Source organism: Symphalangus syndactylus, chromosome 10 (genome assembly GCF_028878055.3).
Source record: "Symphalangus syndactylus isolate Jambi chromosome 10, NHGRI_mSymSyn1-v2.1_pri, whole genome shotgun sequence".
NCBI lineage: Eukaryota > Metazoa > Chordata > Mammalia > Primates > Hylobatidae > Symphalangus > Symphalangus syndactylus.
Genome location: NC_072432.2, coordinates 71,963,698 through 71,984,690, shown reverse-complemented (window position 1 = coordinate 71,984,690; position 20,993 = coordinate 71,963,698). Strand labels below are relative to the sequence as shown.

General features: G+C 38.1%; 1 protein-coding gene across 1 annotated transcript in view; it reads right to left on the bottom strand.

Moving 5' to 3' along the window:
• TMPRSS11A (transmembrane serine protease 11A) overlaps positions 1 to 20,676 on the bottom strand; it is a 37,535-nt gene extending 16,859 nt beyond the window's left edge. The window contains exons 1-4 of the mRNA XM_063611206.1: positions 20,571 to 20,676; positions 18,641 to 18,759; positions 7,874 to 7,941; positions 5,760 to 5,920 (exon numbers count right to left, since the gene is read on the bottom strand). Coding sequence (XP_063467276.1) covers positions 5,760 to 5,920; positions 7,874 to 7,941; positions 18,641 to 18,759; positions 20,571 to 20,649 — 427 coding nt within the window. The 5' untranslated portion in view covers positions 20,650 to 20,676. The remainder of the gene's footprint in view (positions 1 to 5,759; positions 5,921 to 7,873; positions 7,942 to 18,640; positions 18,760 to 20,570) is intronic.
• Between the last annotated feature and the right edge of the window lie 317 nt (positions 20,677 to 20,993).

Below are 20,993 nucleotides of genomic sequence, written 5' to 3'. Positions count from 1 at the left end.
TTTATATAAGCTAACTTGACTTACTTGCTTGGACAGTTAACTCCCCTGTTGATGAGCTCATTGCTGAAAAACAAGATAAAACAAATAGTGATAATTTGATATTTTCCTGGGTGGTCTCAATGACCAGGAATAATCAGAGGATACTGACCATATATGGATTCTGGACAGTTGAACATATAGATTAGTTAGGAGAACGGCTATCTGATATAACATCTGTGGACAGTGTTTGTAGAGACTTATAGGCAGCTTCTAATTAGGTGGATACTATCACAAGCAACGGGTGAGTAAGGCACAAATAGTGGATGATTAAAGCCCACAGATAGTTTGTATTAATAGAGAACTATGGTTTTCCAGCAGTTCAGGGTAAAGCTTCTTTGCATTCCACTTCAGAAGATGGGTAAATGGGACAGAGGAAACAGGTTATATTAGTTCGTTTTCACACCGCTGATAAAGACATATCGGAGACTGGGTAATTTATAAAGAAAAAGAGGTTTAATAGACTCAGAGTTCCATGTGGCTGGGGAGGCCTCACAATCATGGAGGAAGGCAAAAGGCATGTCTTACGTGGTTGGTAGCAAGCAAGTCAGAGAATGTGAGCCAAGTGAAAGGGGAAGCCTCTTAAAAAACCATCAGATCTCATTCACTACCATAGAACAGTGTGGGGGAGACTGCACCCAGGATTTAATTTATCTCCCACCAGTTCCCTCTCACAACGTGTGGGAATTATGGGGGCTACAATTCGAGATGAGATGTGGGTGGGGACACAGCCAAACCATATTGCAAGTAGACTGTCTTACAGGTCTCAAACTCAGCCTCAGCCAGAACAGATCTGCTTTGATCTCTTCTATTTACTTCGAATTTCACATAAACCTTCTTTTTTTTTTTTGGTTAAAGGGTTTAGAATGGAAAAACCTTGAAAACTCTTGCATAAATGGTATTTTAAATGCTTTTTAAACACAGTTCCTAAATAGTAAAATTGTTTTTTGTTAAAGAATAAACTGTTAATGTGTTTCTTATCCAAAATATACTGAATATTGGTAAAACCTAGTTATTGGACACAATCCAAGATTAAATTCTGTCAACTTCCAAAAAAGTGAGGAATTTGACTAAGGAAACACAAATATTTAAACTTGTATACACGTATCAAAACATCATGTTGTATACAGTAAATATATACAATTTTTATTTGTCAATTATATCTTACTAAAGCTGGGGAAAAATAAAGTTGGTGGACGGTTTCATGAAAATTGTGATGATTTTGAAGTTAAAATGACTTAGCTTACTGAGCAGATGAGAATAAACTGTTTTACTTTTTCCTACCAGTGCCATGTTTCTCAGACACATTCTCAGTATTCTATTCCTCATTATACAAAATAAGACTGTTTCATTCTACTAACTTTCTACAAATTCCACTGGGGAAACTAGTGATGATAAACTCTACAAAGTGGGGGCTTTTGAAAATATTCAATTCAAGTATACCCTTGAAGTCATTCCAAATCACTGTATGGTGAAGAATCAATCGCTCAGGACCATCAACTGCTCTTAGTGCTTATTCTATGGAAGGAACTGTTTACCGTCAAATGTAGTTTAAGGCAGTACATCTATTTCATTTTTAAGAAAACTATATATTTTGTCCTTAGTAATGCAATAAAGTGGAAAATAGCACAAAGTTAGAATTCTTCAGTTAAAACTTTGTCAACTTAGTCTGAGCAGGATGCAAGTTATCCATTTCCAGGAATGATACCAGGAAAAGTATAATGGTAGTGAATATAACCGGATTTTTAGGGAGAATGATTACACCTGGAAACAAACTGTCAATACACAAGTAACTAGTTGTTAAAGATTTCAATTTTGACCAAAGATTTTTACTTTCCAGGTATAGAAATGGAAATAAACATTAACACTTTAGTTTTGAAAGTGACCACCCCCTAACACGGTTCTGAGTTGGGAGAAAGCTAGTTAATATTCAGAGCTCTAAAGGCTACAAGTATCATGATGAAAAATGAAGCAAAGTCATCTGACACGTAGGCAGTGAGCTGCTTGACTACAGCCTTGGCGTTCGCAATGCAAAGAAGTTGATTTTATCTTTGCTTTGTCACACTGTGTCTCCTGAGGGACCCACACCACACAGTTTTTTTGTCAAAACAAAATACAGATTCTTGACAAATTATAAATACATCTTGGGCTGCAGGATTATTCCTAGACTTAATCTGGAATCTCTGCAGTTTTCTATTTATTGGTAGTCCAAAATTATGTGTTCCCAGGAAACAATGTTTTTGCCTATAAAAAATTGACTTAAAGATTCTCCTGAGCCGTCCACTGAATGTGCCTTTCTTAAGTGCTCGTGATGGCAGCTACAGGCTGTCTGGAGCAGTGGCAGCAGGAGCGGATGCTGGAGTAGCAGTGATGGTGGTGGGTCTCCTGTGTCCCACATCCTTGAGGCAGCCGACTGTGCCGCCCCCAACCTCACATGACCAGGCAGGACCCACTCCCAGGCCTGGAGCCTCTCCTGCTCCAGAACCTGGCCCCACGTTGCCATTCTCGACCATGGCCACTGCAGGGAGGGCGTGGGGAGAAGGTGGACAGTCCTTGGAGCCCATCCCTGGGAGCGCCTCAGAGCCTGCCACGCTGGGAACTACCTCAACGGGGCTGGGCCGTGTTGCCCACTGGTGAGGGAGCAGCGTGGTCAGGCACAGAGGGGTGGGCAGAGAGGTGCCGGGGGCAGCATTGGGCCTTTGCAGACGGAGAGGTGACTGGGAGACCATGGGACTACCTGCCTGCAGAGAGGAGATAGACCACTCTAGGGCCTACTGTCTGCTGAAAGCTGAACACTCAACAGGACAACCTGCCTGCAGAGAGGAGCTTCTGACTCCAGGGCCTCCTCTCTGCTAGGAGCTGAACACTTGCTGGGCCACCCTGGCTATGAAGAGGAGCTGCCCACTGTGGGTCTCCTGTGAGCTGTTCTCTTGCTCAGTAAACCTCTTCTTCGTCTTGCTCACCCTCCACTTGTCTGCATACCTCATTCTTCTTGGTCTCAGGACAAGAACTCTGGACCTGCCAAATAGCAAGACTAAAAGAGCTGTAACACAAACAGGAATGAAACATACCCCTTGCTCGCCACATTGTGGGTAAAAAGAGAGAAAAGCTGCAGCCCTTTAGGGATCCCAGACCTGGGAGCTCCCCAAGCCAGGGCTGTGACTCCCTCTTTGGGACCCTGCAGTTCCTGGGATCTCCAAGCTTCCTGGGTGCCACCACATTCCCAGGTGCCAGCCAGGGAAGCTGCTTGCAGTGAACTTTGTCCAGCCACAGCCTCACAGAGAGCCAGCACACCTGTGCCAGTGCCTGGAGCTGCCCGTCATGCTGCAGCCAGTGTGCCTGGCTGTGGGCAGTGGCCAGACCCCGCGCTCCCTTAGACAACATTCACAGCCCCATGCCTGGGTTGGCCTTGGTGGGCATGGGATCCAGGCTGGTGGTGGGAGGTGGGCACAGTCTGCCAGGTCAAGTAGGAAGAATGAGCCCAGTGGGCCAGAGCAAAACTTGGGCAAAGGCAGCAACCACTGGCCACAGGGGTTTCTGGCCAGAAAAGCAACACCCCCTAGGCTCCCATATCATTAACAAACACTGTTCTTTTTACATTTGACATTCTGAAACTTTCAAGGATCTGTCTTTCTGCTACTAGTCAATCACTCAGATGAATGATTTCAGGTTTCCAAAGCATATGCACAACATAATAGCTTTCTCATTAGTAACAGCCTCTCTATTCCACATTGCGTTTCTCTTTCCTTGTGTATTCTTATAATCTCTCTGTGATTTCAGGAAGAACAAACATTATCATTGGAATTTTACAGATGAGAAAATGAAGACAAAGTCATGAGCCAATTATTTGGGTGGTCCTGTAGTGACTTAGTGGAGTTAGAATTGGTCAGGTAACTCTTTTTTTTTTGGAGATGGAGTCTTGCTCTGTCACGCCCAGGCTTGGGTGCAGTGGCGCGATCTTGACTCACTGCAACCTCTGCCTCTTGGGTTCAAGTGATTCTTCTCCCTCAGTCTCCCAAGTAGCTGGGATTACAGGCGCCCGCCACCAGGCATGACTAATATTTTGTATTTTTAGGAGAGACGGGGTTTCACCATATCAGCCAGGCTGGTCTTGAACTCCTGACCTCAGGTGATCCACCCCCCTTGGCCTCCCAAAATGCTGAGATTGTAGGTGTGAGCCACCGTGCCCAGCCTCAGGTAACTCTCAAATCAGGGTCTCCATTAGCATATCCTGCCTTTTAATTTAGCACAATTATTAGAATAAGTTGAAGTTTAGAAGCTGAGCCTGTAAAAAACAAAAAGACCAGGCAGTCAATGAACAATTTATGCTTTACTCTGGTTTCAGACAGTTTAGGCTTTTACATTCCTGACAAATTAACTATTCGTTGGCAATTACACAGAACACATCATGTGAGTTATCAGAATGTCCATTGTTTCACAATTTCTATTCATTTGCTTCCCCATCTAACAAAGAAGATGGATTAAGCACTTGTCAGGTTCCTCCCTTCTGGCTGGGAGAGGTCCTCAGCTTTATTCCCTAAGTAGCTGACTCGTTCTCACATCAGCAAACATCTGCCCATTCCATTACCTCACATTTTTTACTTCCTTATCTGGTTTCCTCTTGAAGAGTCAGCTAGACCCTCACAAGGGCAGTGCCCTGTTTCATGTCTGATGAAAATCACTTGCCCTGAATCTCTTCTGTAACTCTTAGGTCTGGTATCCATTGAAATTTGTAGGAGAAATCTCTACTTGTCTGTTGGAAGAAGATGCTGTGAAAACAGCTTAGTGGACGAGGGTGAACAAGTTTCTCTCTAGCTGGCTGCCTTAGAATCTTTAATACGATACTGTAAGGAAGAATTTCCAAGAAACGAATATCATAGCCAGAATTTTTAAGATGTGTTTGACTATAGAAACCTTTTTTAATTGGAGCCTTTTAAGAAATTAGAGATTTAAATTTGATTCTTAGCTCCTTTTAATTACTGAATTCCTCAACTCTTTTTGCATGAATTTCACTTCTATAAAGGTGAATTTGCATATGTCACTGGAATATAAAAAGAAATTAGTTACTTCAGGTAAAGGCCATAGAGATAGACCTTGATAAGTGTTCGTTCTCCTTAATTGAGGGAAGTGATAATGGCATAATGGGCTAAGGGTGAACAAAAAAAAGAGAAAAGTGGAACAATGTACACATAGTTTCAGTGATGCTTTCCTAGACCATGATTTTTAAAGCATTAATGGTAAAATGACTCTAACAACTTCAAAGTTGGCTTGCCATTTTCCCAAATGCCCATAGGAAAAAAGCTAAGAAAAATTTTATATCACCATATATAGAAACTATCAATAAAAGTATGGCGACAAATGAATTTGTGTTATAGGAAGGTCCCACCCAGAAAAACAATTATTGCTAAACCCTTAGTATTTTCACTTGCTTAATCACGGAGGCAGTGCCTGGGTGAGATTAACCCTCTGTTAGTTGTAAATGCTTGCCTTTATTTTGGGTTGAGTGCCAATCAATTACTGTTGGGAAAACCACTGGATGACTAACTTCAGACATGCTTACATTAGAGACAAATACAACTTGAAATGTCACATCTTTAACTTGAATTTTTCCATCTGAATTCTAGCTATTATTTGAAATGGAAATAATGACAAATAAATTTGAGATTAGTCAAAACATGGACCTAATAGAGAACTTCATATCACATAGAAGGGGACCTCCTTACCATTAACTTGAACTGATGAGGCATTTATTGGCAAGGCTCTTAAATTCCTTATCTTCTGATTTAAGGTGCTTTGGATTTTCTTCTCTCTTACTGCCCTTTGTTCAGTAGAGGGGAACTGGAACACCATAACGACATCTACTTTCACACCGTCTTCCTCTGGACTATGACACACAAAAGAAAGGTACATTTTCAAAGAATACACCTGGAATTGTCCTTCAGTCTTTCCCGTATCTTCCTCCCCTGAATGATCCCTCAGTTGCTGAGAATGTCAAGTGCTGATCCTCTCATGTCATTCTGACCCAAGGTCATTTCATATGTTCCGTCTTCTAGCTTTCATTATGTTTTCAGTGCATTTCCCCCATTAATTTGAAGGATTGCTACAACAACTAGGAATAACAGATACAAAAAATCATCATCAAAATTACAAGCTCTGAGAGTTAGAAGAAGCCTTCGTGTTTTCTTAGGCTAATCAGTTGTAGATTTGATACCTGAATCACTTCTACAGGGTCCATGACAATTGGCCCTCTAACGACAGTGCAGTAATTAAAAAGAGAGTAAGTTTAATTTTCTAAAGAGGCTTGTTTCTCTTTGGTCAGCTCTGTTTTTAAGAGTTCATCATTTTGAGTTGAAATATGTCTCCCTGTATCTCCCATTCCATAAGGCTTAGGTCTACCAGTTGGAACATACATAAAATAATTTCCTCTTCTAGCCCAAATTCTTGAAGACGACAATATTGTGGTCCCCAAGTCTTCTCCAAATTAAACATGCCCGATTTCTTGAACTTTTATCATATAAACAGGTTCAAGTTCTGTTACCTGAGGAACTAAACTTTTAAATATTCTTAAAATAGGAAAACCAATTACAGGTTTTTGTTTAAAAACAAAAAACAAAAAACCCTGAAACTAATACATATTGATCTGTTATCTCTCTTTTACAAAAAAAAAAAAAAAAAAAAAAAAACTGTGAAAAACACCAGAGGCCCATCTCCCTGAATCTTTTGGCTAAAAGGAAATTCTGAGACAATTTATGTATTTTTGTTCATTTAGGCTCTGGAATATAAAGATCTAAATAACTAGAATTTTATGTCAAATTGGCAAACAGATGACTAATTTTACTTCTGAAATCTGAGGAATTAACATTTTTACCAAGTATTATATAGTGATGACGGCTACCATCCATCATCGGGAGTTCACGGGAGTACAATAATGTTGCTACAATAATATGGCAAATGTGAATTTGAAAACAGAAAACATGAAATATAGAAAGTTCTAGCATTTATATGCTTTTTCTTTCCTAAGTATTGCAGAAATTACCCAATTTATGTTATAAAATCCTTACGGAAGTCACTTGTTACTCAGTAAAGACATAAAGAACATGGAATACACCTGCCAACAAAGCATTATTAGTCTATTGGTAAGAAAGTGATAATTATTTTCTTCAGATAAATCAAACTCTGAATATATTATTTTTCTTTATCTTTAAGAAATAGGAGTCGTACAGGCTCATGGGTTTGTGTATATGACACGTATGTTCTGCTATGCAGTTTTTCAGAATAACACAATTGAAACTTCTGAGCAATATCTGCAACTGATATGAGTCTTCCCCCTCCACCACAACAGAAAGAAAATTTATTACAACAGGAATATCGTTTTGTTTAGGCATGCCTCATGTCATTAGGCTACATTACAGGTAAAATTTGTGATCCCATTTTGTAGCCAAGTTTGCCTGCTTAAGATGTTTGAAATAATATAGTTGTCAAAATAATGCAACTTGGTGCATGCAATGACAAGCTGCTGGGTTTTCCCCACGTCATGGGTTCTGGTAGGTTCCAGGCCTCACAATAAGTTGATGGGGTTTGATTCCTGGTTCTGTCACTTTGGGAAACTGTCAGTTGGTGAACTTTGAACATATTTCTTACCCTTCCTGAATCTTAGTCTTTTTGTTGACAAAATGGTGGTCAGCCCTATATTTCAAGACTGCTTTAAAGATAATGTTTATGAAAAATTCTAGCCAAAAGCCTAGTCCATAGAGACATACAATACATGAGAGTCCCTGTCTCCTTTATTCCTTTTCCCTCCAGTCTTGTGATTCCACCATTGCCCGAACATACATACGTCAGTCTGACTACTTGGTTCTTGATATAGTTTTTCTTCCAGGCCGAATCTATAAATATCTCATCCACCTGTTACACAACAAGAGAGAAACTATGTATTAATAATATATTTTATAATAGGAATATATCCTTGATTAAATGTTAAAGCAATCAAAAATTTTTTCACAGAACTAATATCATTATTTAAATTGGTGGATCTCAGCCTTCACAGTGCAACAGAATCATTTGCTGAATTAAAAAAATTTGTGGATGCCAGGGACCCTCTCCAAGAATTTTGGGTTCGATTGGTCTAGAGGGGACCTAGGCACTCATATTTTTAAAAAATCTACCCAAGTAATTCTACTGTGCTAGAGTAGGTTTCTGGAGTAGAAGATGTCTTGCTAAAACACCATAGAAGGAGTAGCAGAGAGATACAGAGCAGAGATGGGATATTCAGGGAGGCTTTGAGTGATGACAAAGAAAACCCTGCCTCAGTCCTGGATTTGAGCGTATGCTACTTTTCACAAACTGGGCAATCTTGGAAAAGTTACTGAATCAATTTGAGCCTCAGTTTTCTAACCTGTAAAACAAGGATATTGATCTGCTACTCATAAGGCTGTGAAGGTTAAACACATAAAATGCTGGGTAAGTTTTGGTAGTTAATTGCTGATGGTGCTCTAGCCTCCATCCTGGCATTACAGGTCTTAGCTCTGCAGGTCTTTGCTTGTAAGGTGTAAGGAGGAGGCAGTAGGGATTTCAGAGAGAGCCAAAATTTTAAAATTGTTGTCAATTGTGGACTCCAGGGTAAATCAGGGAGGAAAAAAGAATTAGGCGGTATTCCGTATTAGGTCAAATTTGTTACTCAGTTTATGTCACCAAGGTAGGAGAAGCAAAGCCACTGCTTTTAGTCCATATGCACAGCTTTAATCTCCTGCCACAGTTGGCATTCGGCTCGTGGTACCCCTAGCACTCACTTGGTAGAAATAGTGTCATCTCAGTGTGGGTAAGGCACTACAGTTCACGTTGGACAGAAGAACCAAATGTGCGCACAAAATATCCTAAATTCTCAAGGAATGAGAAGAAAAACCAACTCGCGTGACTGAAACACACACACACACACACATACACACACACACACACAAATACAGGGAAAGCTGTTTCGGGATCAAGAAACAAGTTATAACTTCCTTAGCACGCTCAGGAATTCATAAATAGGAATCAAATTACTTGTCTTCTTTAACTCTTATGACAATTCTGCGAAATAAGAAGTATTTTCATTCCTATTAGAAATCTGTGACTCAGAGGCATTACGTGAATTTCCCTGGCATCATGTGGATACTAGTAAGCTGGGACTGGAACTCAAGTCTTTTATCTGTAGGGTCCGCCTCTTCCCACTCAATCACACAACCACCCTGTTAAATGTGATGTAAATTTTACTTCAGTTTCTTTTGTAGAACACATAGTAATAAGTTATCAAATAATTTATTGACCTAAAGTATAAAACTTGTAGAGATATAGATTTGGTAATAGCCTTAGACTTAAGATCAAAGATAGCATTTGGAAAATAAATTGCTAGTATCCAAAATATGTCTTTATTGGTACTTAAATAAAGAAATCCTAAATGGGCTGAGGTGGTGTGGGGTTTATATGCTAGAAACAAAATTCTTTGGGAAGACGTGTTTTTGAAAGGGTGACTTTGTTATAATAATTTCTCTCTCATCACCCACAGCCAGCTCTACTACTCAGTATGGAGGTGAGGGAGTCCAAAAAAAAAAAAAGGCAAACAAAATGGAACAGGGAGAGAAGTGATACAATTTAGAAGGAAGAAAAGCAAATAGCAGTTGGGTATTTAAAGAAGTTTGTTTTGTAATTACCCTCTGAATAAGTTCAACCACAATTTATTCCTGGCCATTTGTAACTTTTTGGTGAAGGCATTCGATTAAGTTGACTCTGGATGACATCATCAATCTGGCAATGTGCCTGCTATGAATATCTAAACCAAGCACCAATTTTATCTTTGAATGGTTAGGTTGTCTGGGAAGATAGGAGCTGAAAAAATAACCTAAGAAGAATCTAGGCAGAAGTAACTTTGGTAATCACAATAATAAAAAGGATTCTTCTTTATAAAATTCTAGGACCCTCTTTCTAGAAAAGTCTCATTTACTAGATCGGAGGAGGCCTTGGAATCTTTAGGTGATACAGGTAGTCTGAGGACAACGCTTTGAGAAATGGGGTAGAGGGACTGGTAAAAAGAATTCTTATAAAATGAATTTACAGCAGGAGGAAAAGCAGAAAAAACATGAACATAAGCTTTATTGTTGAATGGAGCTTATGTATAAACTAGCTTTCTAAAGGGCCTGAAATTGTTTCCATGGCAGATGATGGCTTTCATTATTAGAAGCATTCTTTCTGCCAACGTTCTGGCATTCCAAGTTCCCAGAAGTTTCAGAGAAACTTTTATATTTAAAGCTGTGTGCCAGGTTGTTATAAATCTATTATTATCTATACAACCTAATAGCATTAGCAATTTGTAAATCTATCCTACCTCCCTCTTTAGGGCATTTCTAGAATTTTGTAGTTGGAGTTTGTCTCCTAGCATTGAACAAAAGACCCTCTTTAGGGTAGTATCTCTTTCTGCTCGATAATTTTGGCATGCTGGAAATTACACTGAGATTAAGTTCCAAGAGGGCAATTGAAGGTTAGTTGGGTATTTAACGAAAGAGTGAGGGAGAGGCTGTCAACTCAAACAAACAGACTCGCCCAGCCATTCAGCTCTCATTCCTGAATTAACTCTGTTTATACATGTTGCCTGCTTTTCTCTGCAGGTGCTTCCTGAGTGGCTCCCCTTACAGCAGTCAGTGTATTCACTTAGGGAGTGTTTTGTGGCTAACACTGCAAACCTCAGGTAGATATGTCACTGAAGACTGGCATATGGAATATAAATGAGATACAAAAGCTGTTTTTTCCCACATAACACCAGGTGAGCTCCTTAGAATTAAAGAAACCAAAACCATGCTGTGAAAAAAAACTTTAGACCCTATTGCTTTCTCCTAATTGTAACAAGAGTAACATGCAAAGGATATTATATAAGAGCTTTTTGAAAGACACTTTTAGCCTTAAATAAAGCTTCACTGAAGTTTCATTGCCACAAGGTTTGAACTCAAGGTAAAAATAGGGAATTTGAGCCTTTGAGCCTCTGTCCACAATGTCAGACATTCAAGGTCCTCTCCCTCTGTGACCAACTTGCCTGGCTCCATCTTCAACACCACCAGTACTTTCAGGCACGGCCCCCGTTTTCCTGCATACTCACCTGTCTCAGGCTGTTCCTTTGATCTGTAGCAACCTTCTCATTCTGCAAGTTCTGTGTTCCTGAATCACACCTATCCTTCAAGGCCAATCTCAGATAATACCCTCTTTGGGGATATTCATTAATCTCAAACTGATCTGTCTTCTTTCTGTCTCGCTTTTTCTTATCCCTCTTACACCTTTTGTTCTTTAATGTAAACATTCATTATATAGTTATGCAATATATTCACTATATATTTATGTAAATATACAGTCTCTTTTATTAAATGGCAAACCCTTTATGCATAGAGATGGCAATTTATCTTTTCACACTCTATAAAATCTAGCATAGTGCTTTGCATGCTGTTGGTATGTAGAATATTTTTGTTGAATAAACAAATGAATAAAAAGGTGAGAATTTATTTATCAGAAAGTTTTGCATTTACTAGGAAAATTTTACAAGACTTTTTAAAGTGCTTGCTTTAAAAAGCAACATCAGGTTGTGATCAGTGTTCCTAGAGAAAAAAGAAAATTACACATGAATTATTGGAAGGGAGTTTTTTTTCCTGTTTGTGGACATTTTAGGTAATTGATTATTTGTGGAAAGCTCCTCCTTGATAAGACTGTAATAATTATAATAGTAGGAACCACTGTTGTCTGCCATATGTGCACCAAGCACAGATGTCACTGTTTGAGCTCATTTTCTTTCAAATCAGCCCTCTCAGGTGAGTACTATGATTATTCACATTTCATAGAAGAGGAAGTGACGTGCCCAGGTTGACAGCACAGAGCTCACTGAAACCAGGGCCGTGTAGCTTCAGAGCCTGTTAATGCCTTCCCAGTGCCCACCTCAGGATGAGCATGAAGGTAGGTTCTCACTAAGACCTCCTACCCGCTGATGGGCAGCAAGCAGCTTGTAAGCGGATCAGAAACTGTTGTGCCCCTCTCCAAAGGTAGCCTATTTTCTTTACTCTCCAAAAATAAGAATCATAATCTTGGTAGTTTTTACTGCAATCCTTTAAAGTTCGTATCATATCTGTATAAAACTCTAGGTGTTTTTTTTTTTTTTTTTGGATCCAAGAAGTCAGCTATGAACCATTCTCTCAAGCCTGGATAGAGCTTAGTCAACCTGAACATAGAGTGATGCTCACAGAAGGCTTTTTGGCCTTCTTGGGGTCAGGTCTAACTGCCACATCTTTAAGTGCTGTGTCTATTGGAGAAAGCAGTTGGATCCAGTGTCATAAAAGGCGGTGGGTGTGGAGGGTGCCATGAAACTGTGACTTTCTGATCACCCTAAACAAAGAGGTAATCAGATCATCAAATGGAATATGATATTTTGTGATGCCTTCAGTCATTTCTTTGATTGCACTGGTCCTTCTTCAGTGTTTCTTTGTGGAATGTCAGAAAGAAATGGACAGACATCTGTCACTAATCACATGTAACAAGTCGCAATATATTAGATATCCATATCCCCAATTGGTTTATATTTCTGAGATCACAAGGCAAAATATTTATAGAATTCAAAGATTTGCAATTAAGGATTTTAAAGAATAAGGTATTAATTTTCAGTGTACCACAAAAACCTAGATCTTTGAATTGCTTTTTTAAAAGAGGAAAATACCTCATCTGGATCTATTTAAAGCTGTACTAAAAATATTTAAAACCAGGATACCCAAAGCAAGGGAAGGCCATTATTTACAAGGTTCATGTTCTCTCCAGGTTTGTTGTCTTCTAAATCTCTAAATTGGATTAGTGTATGAGAGAGAGAGAATCATTTTTCTTAGCCTTTTATAGTGCCTAACGTCATGCTGTATTTGCTGAATAATGAATGATAAACTAAATAGATTCTCCTGTGAAGACTATGCTGTATTTACAACTTTATCAGGAAATTTAGAAATAGTTCATATTACTTCTTTTCTCAAAAAACTTCCCTCAAAAAGCATACCCATCCACACCTTTCTTCCAACTATAGATTGTCCACACTAGATATACATACATATGTCAACATATCCATCAGCTTCCTTCATCTTTCTATATTACAGTTCCTTCTACCTTTGCCTTCCTCACCAAAAACTGATACAGGGAAATGAGAAAGAATATTTTTCTATAATAAGTATACCTAATGTATCTGTCAAGAAAAAGTGAGCTAGCACAGCATAGAGGATTTATAATCTTTATGGATTTAAAAAAATGAAATGAGAGAAGAATTGATTTAGATTTTAATAATTTTATCTTCTATCTTAGCTGAGTCCCTTCCTGACAGTAGAAAATTTAGTGGAAAGAGCACATGTGTGGAGTTGCCTAGATGACTTCAAATCTCCCCTCCATCATTTTCCAGCTATATTGTCAGTAAAGAGAGATAATTTGACTTCCTCTTTTCCTATTTGGATGCCTTTTCCTTCTTTCTCTTGCCTGATAGCTCTTTCTAGAACTTCTAGTACTATGTTGAATAGGAGTAGTGAGAGTGAACATTCTTGTCTTTTTCCTGTTCTTAAGGATAGTGCCTCCAGCTTTTGTCCATTCAGTGTGATGATGGCTGTGGGTTTGTCACAGATGGCTCTTATTATTTTGAAGTATGTTTCTTCGGTGCCTAGTCTAAGCATTTTTATTATGCAGGGATGTTTAATTTTATCAAAAGTTTTTCTACATCTATTGAGATAATTGTATGATTTTAATTTTTTTGAGGTGGGTTTTGCTCTGTCACCCAGGCTGGAGTGCAATGGCACAATTTCGGCTCACTGCAACCTCTGCCTCCTGGATTCAAGTGATTCTCCTGCCTCAGCCTTCCGAGTAGCTGGGATTACAGGCACCTGCCACCATGCCCGGCTAATTTTTATATTTCTAATACAGATGGGGTTTCACTATGTTGGCCAGGTTGGTCTTAAACTTCTAACCTCAGGTAATTTGCCCACCACAGCCTCCCAAAGTGCTGGGATTACAAATGTGAGCCACCGTGCCTGGCTAATTGTATGGTTTTTGTTTTTAATTCAGTTTATGTTGTAAATCACATTTGTCTATTTACATATGTTGAACCAGTCTTGCATCACAGAAATAAAGCCTACTTGATTTTGGAATATTAACTTTCTGATGTGCTGCTGGATTTGGTTTGCTGGTGTTTGGTTGAGGATTTTTATATCTATGTTCATCAGGGATATTGGCCTGTCATTTTCTTTTTTCAGTGTGTCTGTGTCAGGTTTTGGCATTAGGGTAATGCTGACTTCATAGAATGATTTAGGAAGAAGTCCATTCTCAATTCTTTGGAATAGTTTCATTAGAATTGGTCCTAGCTATTTCTTGTACGTCTGGTGAATTTGGCTGTGAATCCATCTAGTTTGGGCCTTTTTTTTTCCTTTTGGTTGGTATGTTTTTTTAAATTACTGATTTAAGTATGAACTCAATATTGGTCTGTTCAGGGTTTCACTTTCTTTCTGATTCAATCTTGGAAGATTGTGTTTTTCCAGGAATGTACCCATTTCCATTAGATTTTCTAGTTTATCTACATCGAAGTGTTCATAAGAGTCTCAGATGATCTTTTGTATTTCTGTGGGATTGGTTGTAATGTTACCTCTATCATTTCTGATTGTGCTTATTTGTATCTTCTCTCTCTTTTTTTCTTTATTAATCTAGCTAGCAGTCCAGACTGGTTTGGGCTGACTCACAGAGGATGCATAGTAAGGGTTTTGTGTCCTCGGCTTCACCTTTGAACATCAAATGACTGAAAACTCCACCCTTGGATCATGCTAATGCACCATTTTTTGAACATGCAACACATGAAGAGACATAAAGCTCAGTTGCACATGGTTATGTTTCTCCTTTCATAAGTATTTGTGACTTCCCCTAGAACTTATTGAACATGTATACTTAGCCAGCTTATTCAGCATAAATTGCTGACTTATCCTTCCCTCCCTCAAAGTGCATGCTGTCAGCTTCTGCTGGATGCCATGCTTCTCCACCTGCAGGATGGCCACCCTGCAGTAATCAGATATCAGTAATGTCTGATTAATGGACCCTTCTCTGAAGGATGATATGAGAGAATGAGATATGTCTGCTCCACTATCTCAGGGAACAGGGGTGGATTATAGCACTATCTGAATATGAACTCATTTTACTTTTGCATCTCAATTTGCATTCAAATCAGTAAAGACCAATGTGAGGAAGAACAGGACCTGCAACCTGTCTTCCTTGGTTGTCTAATTAGCACCCATTTAGGACAGAGAGAAGAATCTGGTTGTATTCATTGGGATTTAGCAACAACAAACAGGTGTGGCTCAGGATGAGGCATAAACTCTTCCTGTAATTCTAAAGCTAATCTGGTGCGGGATGGGAGGAGAAAAACACCTGTCTTATTTAAACAGAGGTAAAATAATATAAAGCCTTTTCTGACCATGGGAACCCTTGTTCGGTTTTGAAGTTTTTCTGTACTTACTGTCCTCAACGTATAATTTAGCCTTTAATTATATCATGTCATGATATTCAATTCCATGTGTGTTACTCACATCTCTCCAAAAAAATTGGAAGCAATTTGAGGAGACAGATCATATTTCCTCTTCTGCAAGACCCAGGTGCCAAGAAATGCATGCAGTGAACTCAATAATAATACCATATATTAGGAAAAGCTAAGATATTTTAACTAGTTATATTCAAAAACTGGCTCACTATATGAATTAAAAAACTGAATCTACCTAACACATCCAAAGGTGGATTCCACATGTATTAGAGACCTAATGTAAAAGATAAAACTGTAAGGTTAATAAATAACATAGTAAAATATTTTATGTCTTAGAAGAGAAGAAGGACTTCTTAAAGAAAAGCTTCAAAATACAATCATAAGGCAAAACAGTGAAAAAATGATTACTTCAGTTACAGATTTCTGTTTCATAAAGAACAACATGGTCAATATTAGTAGAAGACAGAATGGATAAGTGCAGTGTCTACAACCAACACACTATCAATATCCAGAAAATGTAAAGAACTTCCACAAAGCAATACAAATAAGGCAAAAAAGCAAGTTTAACAGAAAAATAGGCAAAGAATATGTACAGGCAATTTATAGAAATGAAAGTACAAAAAGTTAATAGTTATACATAACAATGCACAAACTCATTAGTAATTAGAAACATGCAAATTAAATCACAAATAAAATACTACTTTATACATATTAGGGTGGCAAATTTAGAAAGCCAAATAATACCAACTGCTGTGGACTGAATGTTTGTGTTCCCCTAAAATTTATATCTTGAGATCTTAACTCCCAAAGTGATGATAGAGGAGATGGAGCCTTTGGAGGATAGTTAGGTCATAAGGGTGGAGTTCTCATGAAAGTCATTAGTGTCCTTACAAAAGAAAGTTCTCTTATGGCTTCTGCCATGAGGGACACAGCAAGATGGTATTCTATGAAACAGGAAGCAGGCTCTCACCAGACATCTGCTAGAGCCTTGATCATCTTCATCTTGGAATCTTCAGCCTCCAGAACTATGAGAAATAAGTGTTTGTTGTTTAAGATACCCAGCCTATGGTATTTTTTGTTGTAGTAGCCTAAACATACTAAGACACTAAATGTTGGTTAGATGTGGGGACATAGAAATCCTCATGCATTGTAGGTGGGCGTGCACACTGAGTCAGCCATTTTGAAGAGCAAACCTGTACCAATTGGTCAAGTTAAGTATATGTACATTCAGTGACCTAGTAATTCTGCTTCCAGAAGTACTTGCATAGGTCTATAAGGGGGTAAGTAGGAGTCTGTTTAGTGTGGCATTTCTTGGCATGACAGGCAGGTAAATATGGTAGATACACACTATGAATTAGCAGCTAACAGCAATAAACTAAAGGTATATTTAGTAACAAAGATCTTTTAAAAAGTTTTTAAAGTTTTAAAAACTTTTTAAAAAGTTCTCAGTAAAAAGAGATGAAACAAAAGTGATTTATAACACAAAACATAAGTTAAAAGCATGTGCACGCAAAACAACAAAACATATTTTTGTAAGAATGAATACAAACAAAAGAATACCACATGAAACATAGAATGGTTGCCTGCAAGGGGGAGGGTAAGGGCTTATGCTATGGTGATAAAGGAGGATAAATAAGTAATGACAAGGGCCTTGCAGGTACCCATGATGATAATGTGTCCTTACTTAACTTAGCCTTAGCCTTCGAAGGAACACATGCTTAGCTGAAACTTAAAACTCCACTTTTAAATAGAGTTTCTGTTCAACATGCACCTCCGCATTTCTCTCACTTCTTTTAAGACCTATTGCATTCCTGTCCGTTTACTTCAGTAAAGACAGAATTGCTTAGTTAACTTACAACAACAACAGTAGCAGTAATGTTGGCCATAAAACATAAATGAAACAAATTTCAAAATTTCCCAGTAAACTGTAACATTTTCCATCATTCAAAGATGGGTTTATCTTTTTAACTAAGGCAAGTTAAGAGTTTTCTTTTTTTACATTGAGGAGGTTATGTGGAGTCACTTAGGACTGGAAGAGTAGAGAAGGTATTTGGGTGTATTTGTGCAGGCTCCACGTTCATCCTAGCATAACTCAAGAATTGATTGCAAATGCTCTTTTATAAGATGCTCTGCATGTGAAAGAATGAAGAATCTATATCAATCTGTAGACAGTAATTATTGGTTGGGAAAGATGAAACCACAAAATTAAGAAATTGTGCATGATTTAATGTTAACTGAAAATAGAGATTATAAACTCTATTATTGTAAATATGATGACATTAGGTATACTATGGACAAAGAGCAAATGATGACAGGAAAAAATGATAGATGACTTGAGAAAGAAAGTGTCTTAAAAATGGTTCTTTGATTAAAACAAACCAATACGTTTGTCATTTCTTTCTTTTTAAAATAACTCTCTGCTTCTGTGCTTCCTTGTTAGAAAAATTAATTTGAACCTAGTTTTTGAATGAGAGTTCATGGGCATTCTGAGTGGAATGATTATACAACTGAGTGTGCTTTTTTCTTTTTGGGAGCAGTCTTGCACTTTAGCTTTAACAAAATTATTAGCATTTGACAAGATTACTACAAAATAAGTCTGGGCTTTTTGTCTTTATCAATATATTTACAAGACGAACGTAAATTCTGAAAATACTCAAAATCTTAAAATGTGGTTTTACAAAAAAGTGTGTGGACTTATAAAAACTAGTTTTGGTATGATTGGGCTTCTCTATTGGGGAAACGTGGTGGAATTGGGGAAGAAATGGGCTAGGATATCTTGGCCTCAATTCTCTTACCTTTAAATAAGGTAGCTGAGTTAGAAAGAGGGGCTTATTAGAATCACCCATTTGTTAGACACGCAGATTCCCTTACTCCCCTCTCCCCACCTACCCATCTCATCAGACTCTGATTAAGCAGGTCTGGGATGGGGCCTAGCAATCTGCAAGCTGATTCTAATGTGAGTGGTCTGAAAATCATGTTTTTAGAAATGGAGAAATGATCCATAAAATCCCTTCCACTTGCATTATTCTATGATAAAAAGAAGTTTACCTGACTCACCAAATTTTCGGTCGTCTCTCGTAAGTCCTTAAGTTGATATGTGTTGCTTTGTCCAAAATTGTTACTGATTTGTGGATCTAAAATTTTAAAGGAGCCATGATAGTACTCCATTTTTTGGTCTGCAATGGAAATGAAAAAATAGGAAACTAAATGGTTTGGACAAAGATTTCAGAACCCAATTACAATGGGGCTAATATAAAGTCTTGAATATGTCCCTGAGCCTCTTCATAATTGAGTTTTGTTTAAAAAATAACAATTAATGTCTTATATTAATTATAATAGCTGTCATTTATTGAGTTTCTACGATATGCCAGGCACTGTCCTGTGCACTTTTCATATATTAGCACATTTAATCCCCACACCAGCTCTCTAAGATTGGTATCATCTTCATTTTACAGATAAGGAAAGTAAGGCACAGAGGTGTTAAGTAACTTGTTCTGTAACTAGTAGGTGGCCTGTCCAAGTTTTAAATCCAGTCTAGCTGTAGAGCTTGAACATTTCATTGCTACATTGCTCCTTGTTGAGTTGAAATGTGTACCACCATACACTCTAGTGGAAGTAGAGATAAGTGAACGTCCTTGTGAATTTTGATTTGTAACAAGAGAGCCAGGCACACTAAGAAAAACCTGAAAAGGAAGTGTAGAGAAGAGCTGTCTGAGATTGAAGACGAGACAAGCGTGCAACAGGGATAAATCTATTAGGAAATGTAAGAAAGGAAAGCAGTTGAGACTCCTAAGGAATTTGGTAATCTGAGGAGTAAGGCCCAGAGGGGGTAAGAAAGATACTGAGTTAAAGATAGAGACTGGGAAAAATACAAAACAACCTCAATCCTTGAGAAGCCTGGCTCAGGGAAGAGGCAGTGGGTTTCGAGACTACAAACCAAGGAAAGAAACAAGGATATCAGGAAGGCATATGTCTTAAGTGGGAAATCTCTGGACCTTGTAACACTTTTTTGGACGTCCTGATTACTTACCCATATAATCCATACTGTTAACAAACCTTACTCTCATTGTAAAGGGGCTTTTATGCAACCAAATAAAGTGACCTGAGAATCTTTTGCCAATGGTATAAACTACAGCTGGGGTTGTCATATAAGGCCTAGGACTATGATCTTAAGCCCTGTATGGCTCCAAGTAGAGTCTTTGCTCCCCCATTGAGTCTGTGAAGGTGACAGCAGATAAGACCATTAAAGTAAGCAGCCTGAGTTATTTGTTTTATCACAGACATCCATGTGAGAGTGACATTGTAGAGATTTGTGAAAAAATGTAAATGGCTTGTATTCTCCCCAGAAAGAGACTCAATATAAAAAGAGAATCTTGAAGTGCATTATTTGTGTAATTACAAATATATTAGTTGATAAAAATATAATCCCTGAATATTGTTTTGGAAAGAGTAAAATTTTTTTCTCTAAAAATAAATGATAATATTGTGTCATACTTATAGGTTTTCAATCATTTTGAAATTCCTTATTTTATTAGACAAGTGCTTTTCTTTTGCCTTAGAAATATTGGACAGAAAACGACGGTTCATGAGTAAAAGCCAATTTTAATAACTAATTTATCATAGCTTTTCATTTAAATATATAATAAGTGATGAGTTGTTTATTATAATTACTAATAAGTTCCAGACAATTACAATATTTGATCTTTTTGTGTAGATTCTCAAAAGAATTCTGGATTGAGAGCTCTAAGGAAATTAGAAATCTGTCTACTTTGCTTAAAGCTGTATCTTGAGTATCCAGAGAAGTACTCACATATAATAAGAATTTAGTACTTGTTTGTTGATGAAATAACTGAAACAATTAAACATACTCTGTGGAAATTTGCAGGTAAATGTGCAATTTTTTAGATGAAATTACATTTACATATATGTAAATGGAGCTTTGCAGAAAAATAAAATCAAATAGAGTGAAATCTTTAATTTTACCTACCAAATACTAGGAAGTGAACCAGGAGACCTATGGTCACTGCCACCACTGTCAGGGACAGCACAGTGAGGACGGCAATCATCCACGGCTTCAGATTTCTGCTTCGGGTGCCAAATCCCACCGTCCTGAAAAAGGAAGGGCCCACTGGTTACTCTCAGATAGTCATGCTTGCGGGTTTTCCAGCTCTCCTTAGACAAGTTCAAGTTGCTGTCGCCTGCCTTTCCCTGCAAAAAGTTGTTGGTCTTTAATTTTGTTCAATGTCATCTTGGCCTGAGAAGATGTGTTAAAAAAAAAAATCAGGATCTGGGAATCCTAATGTTGCCCCTGGTTTCTATTCTAGAGGCATTTGGTGGCCTCTTTGTGGTGGTCAGGAATGGTTTCTCTCAGCAGCATGGTCCAAGGTGGCATATATGCTTGAAGAGGGAC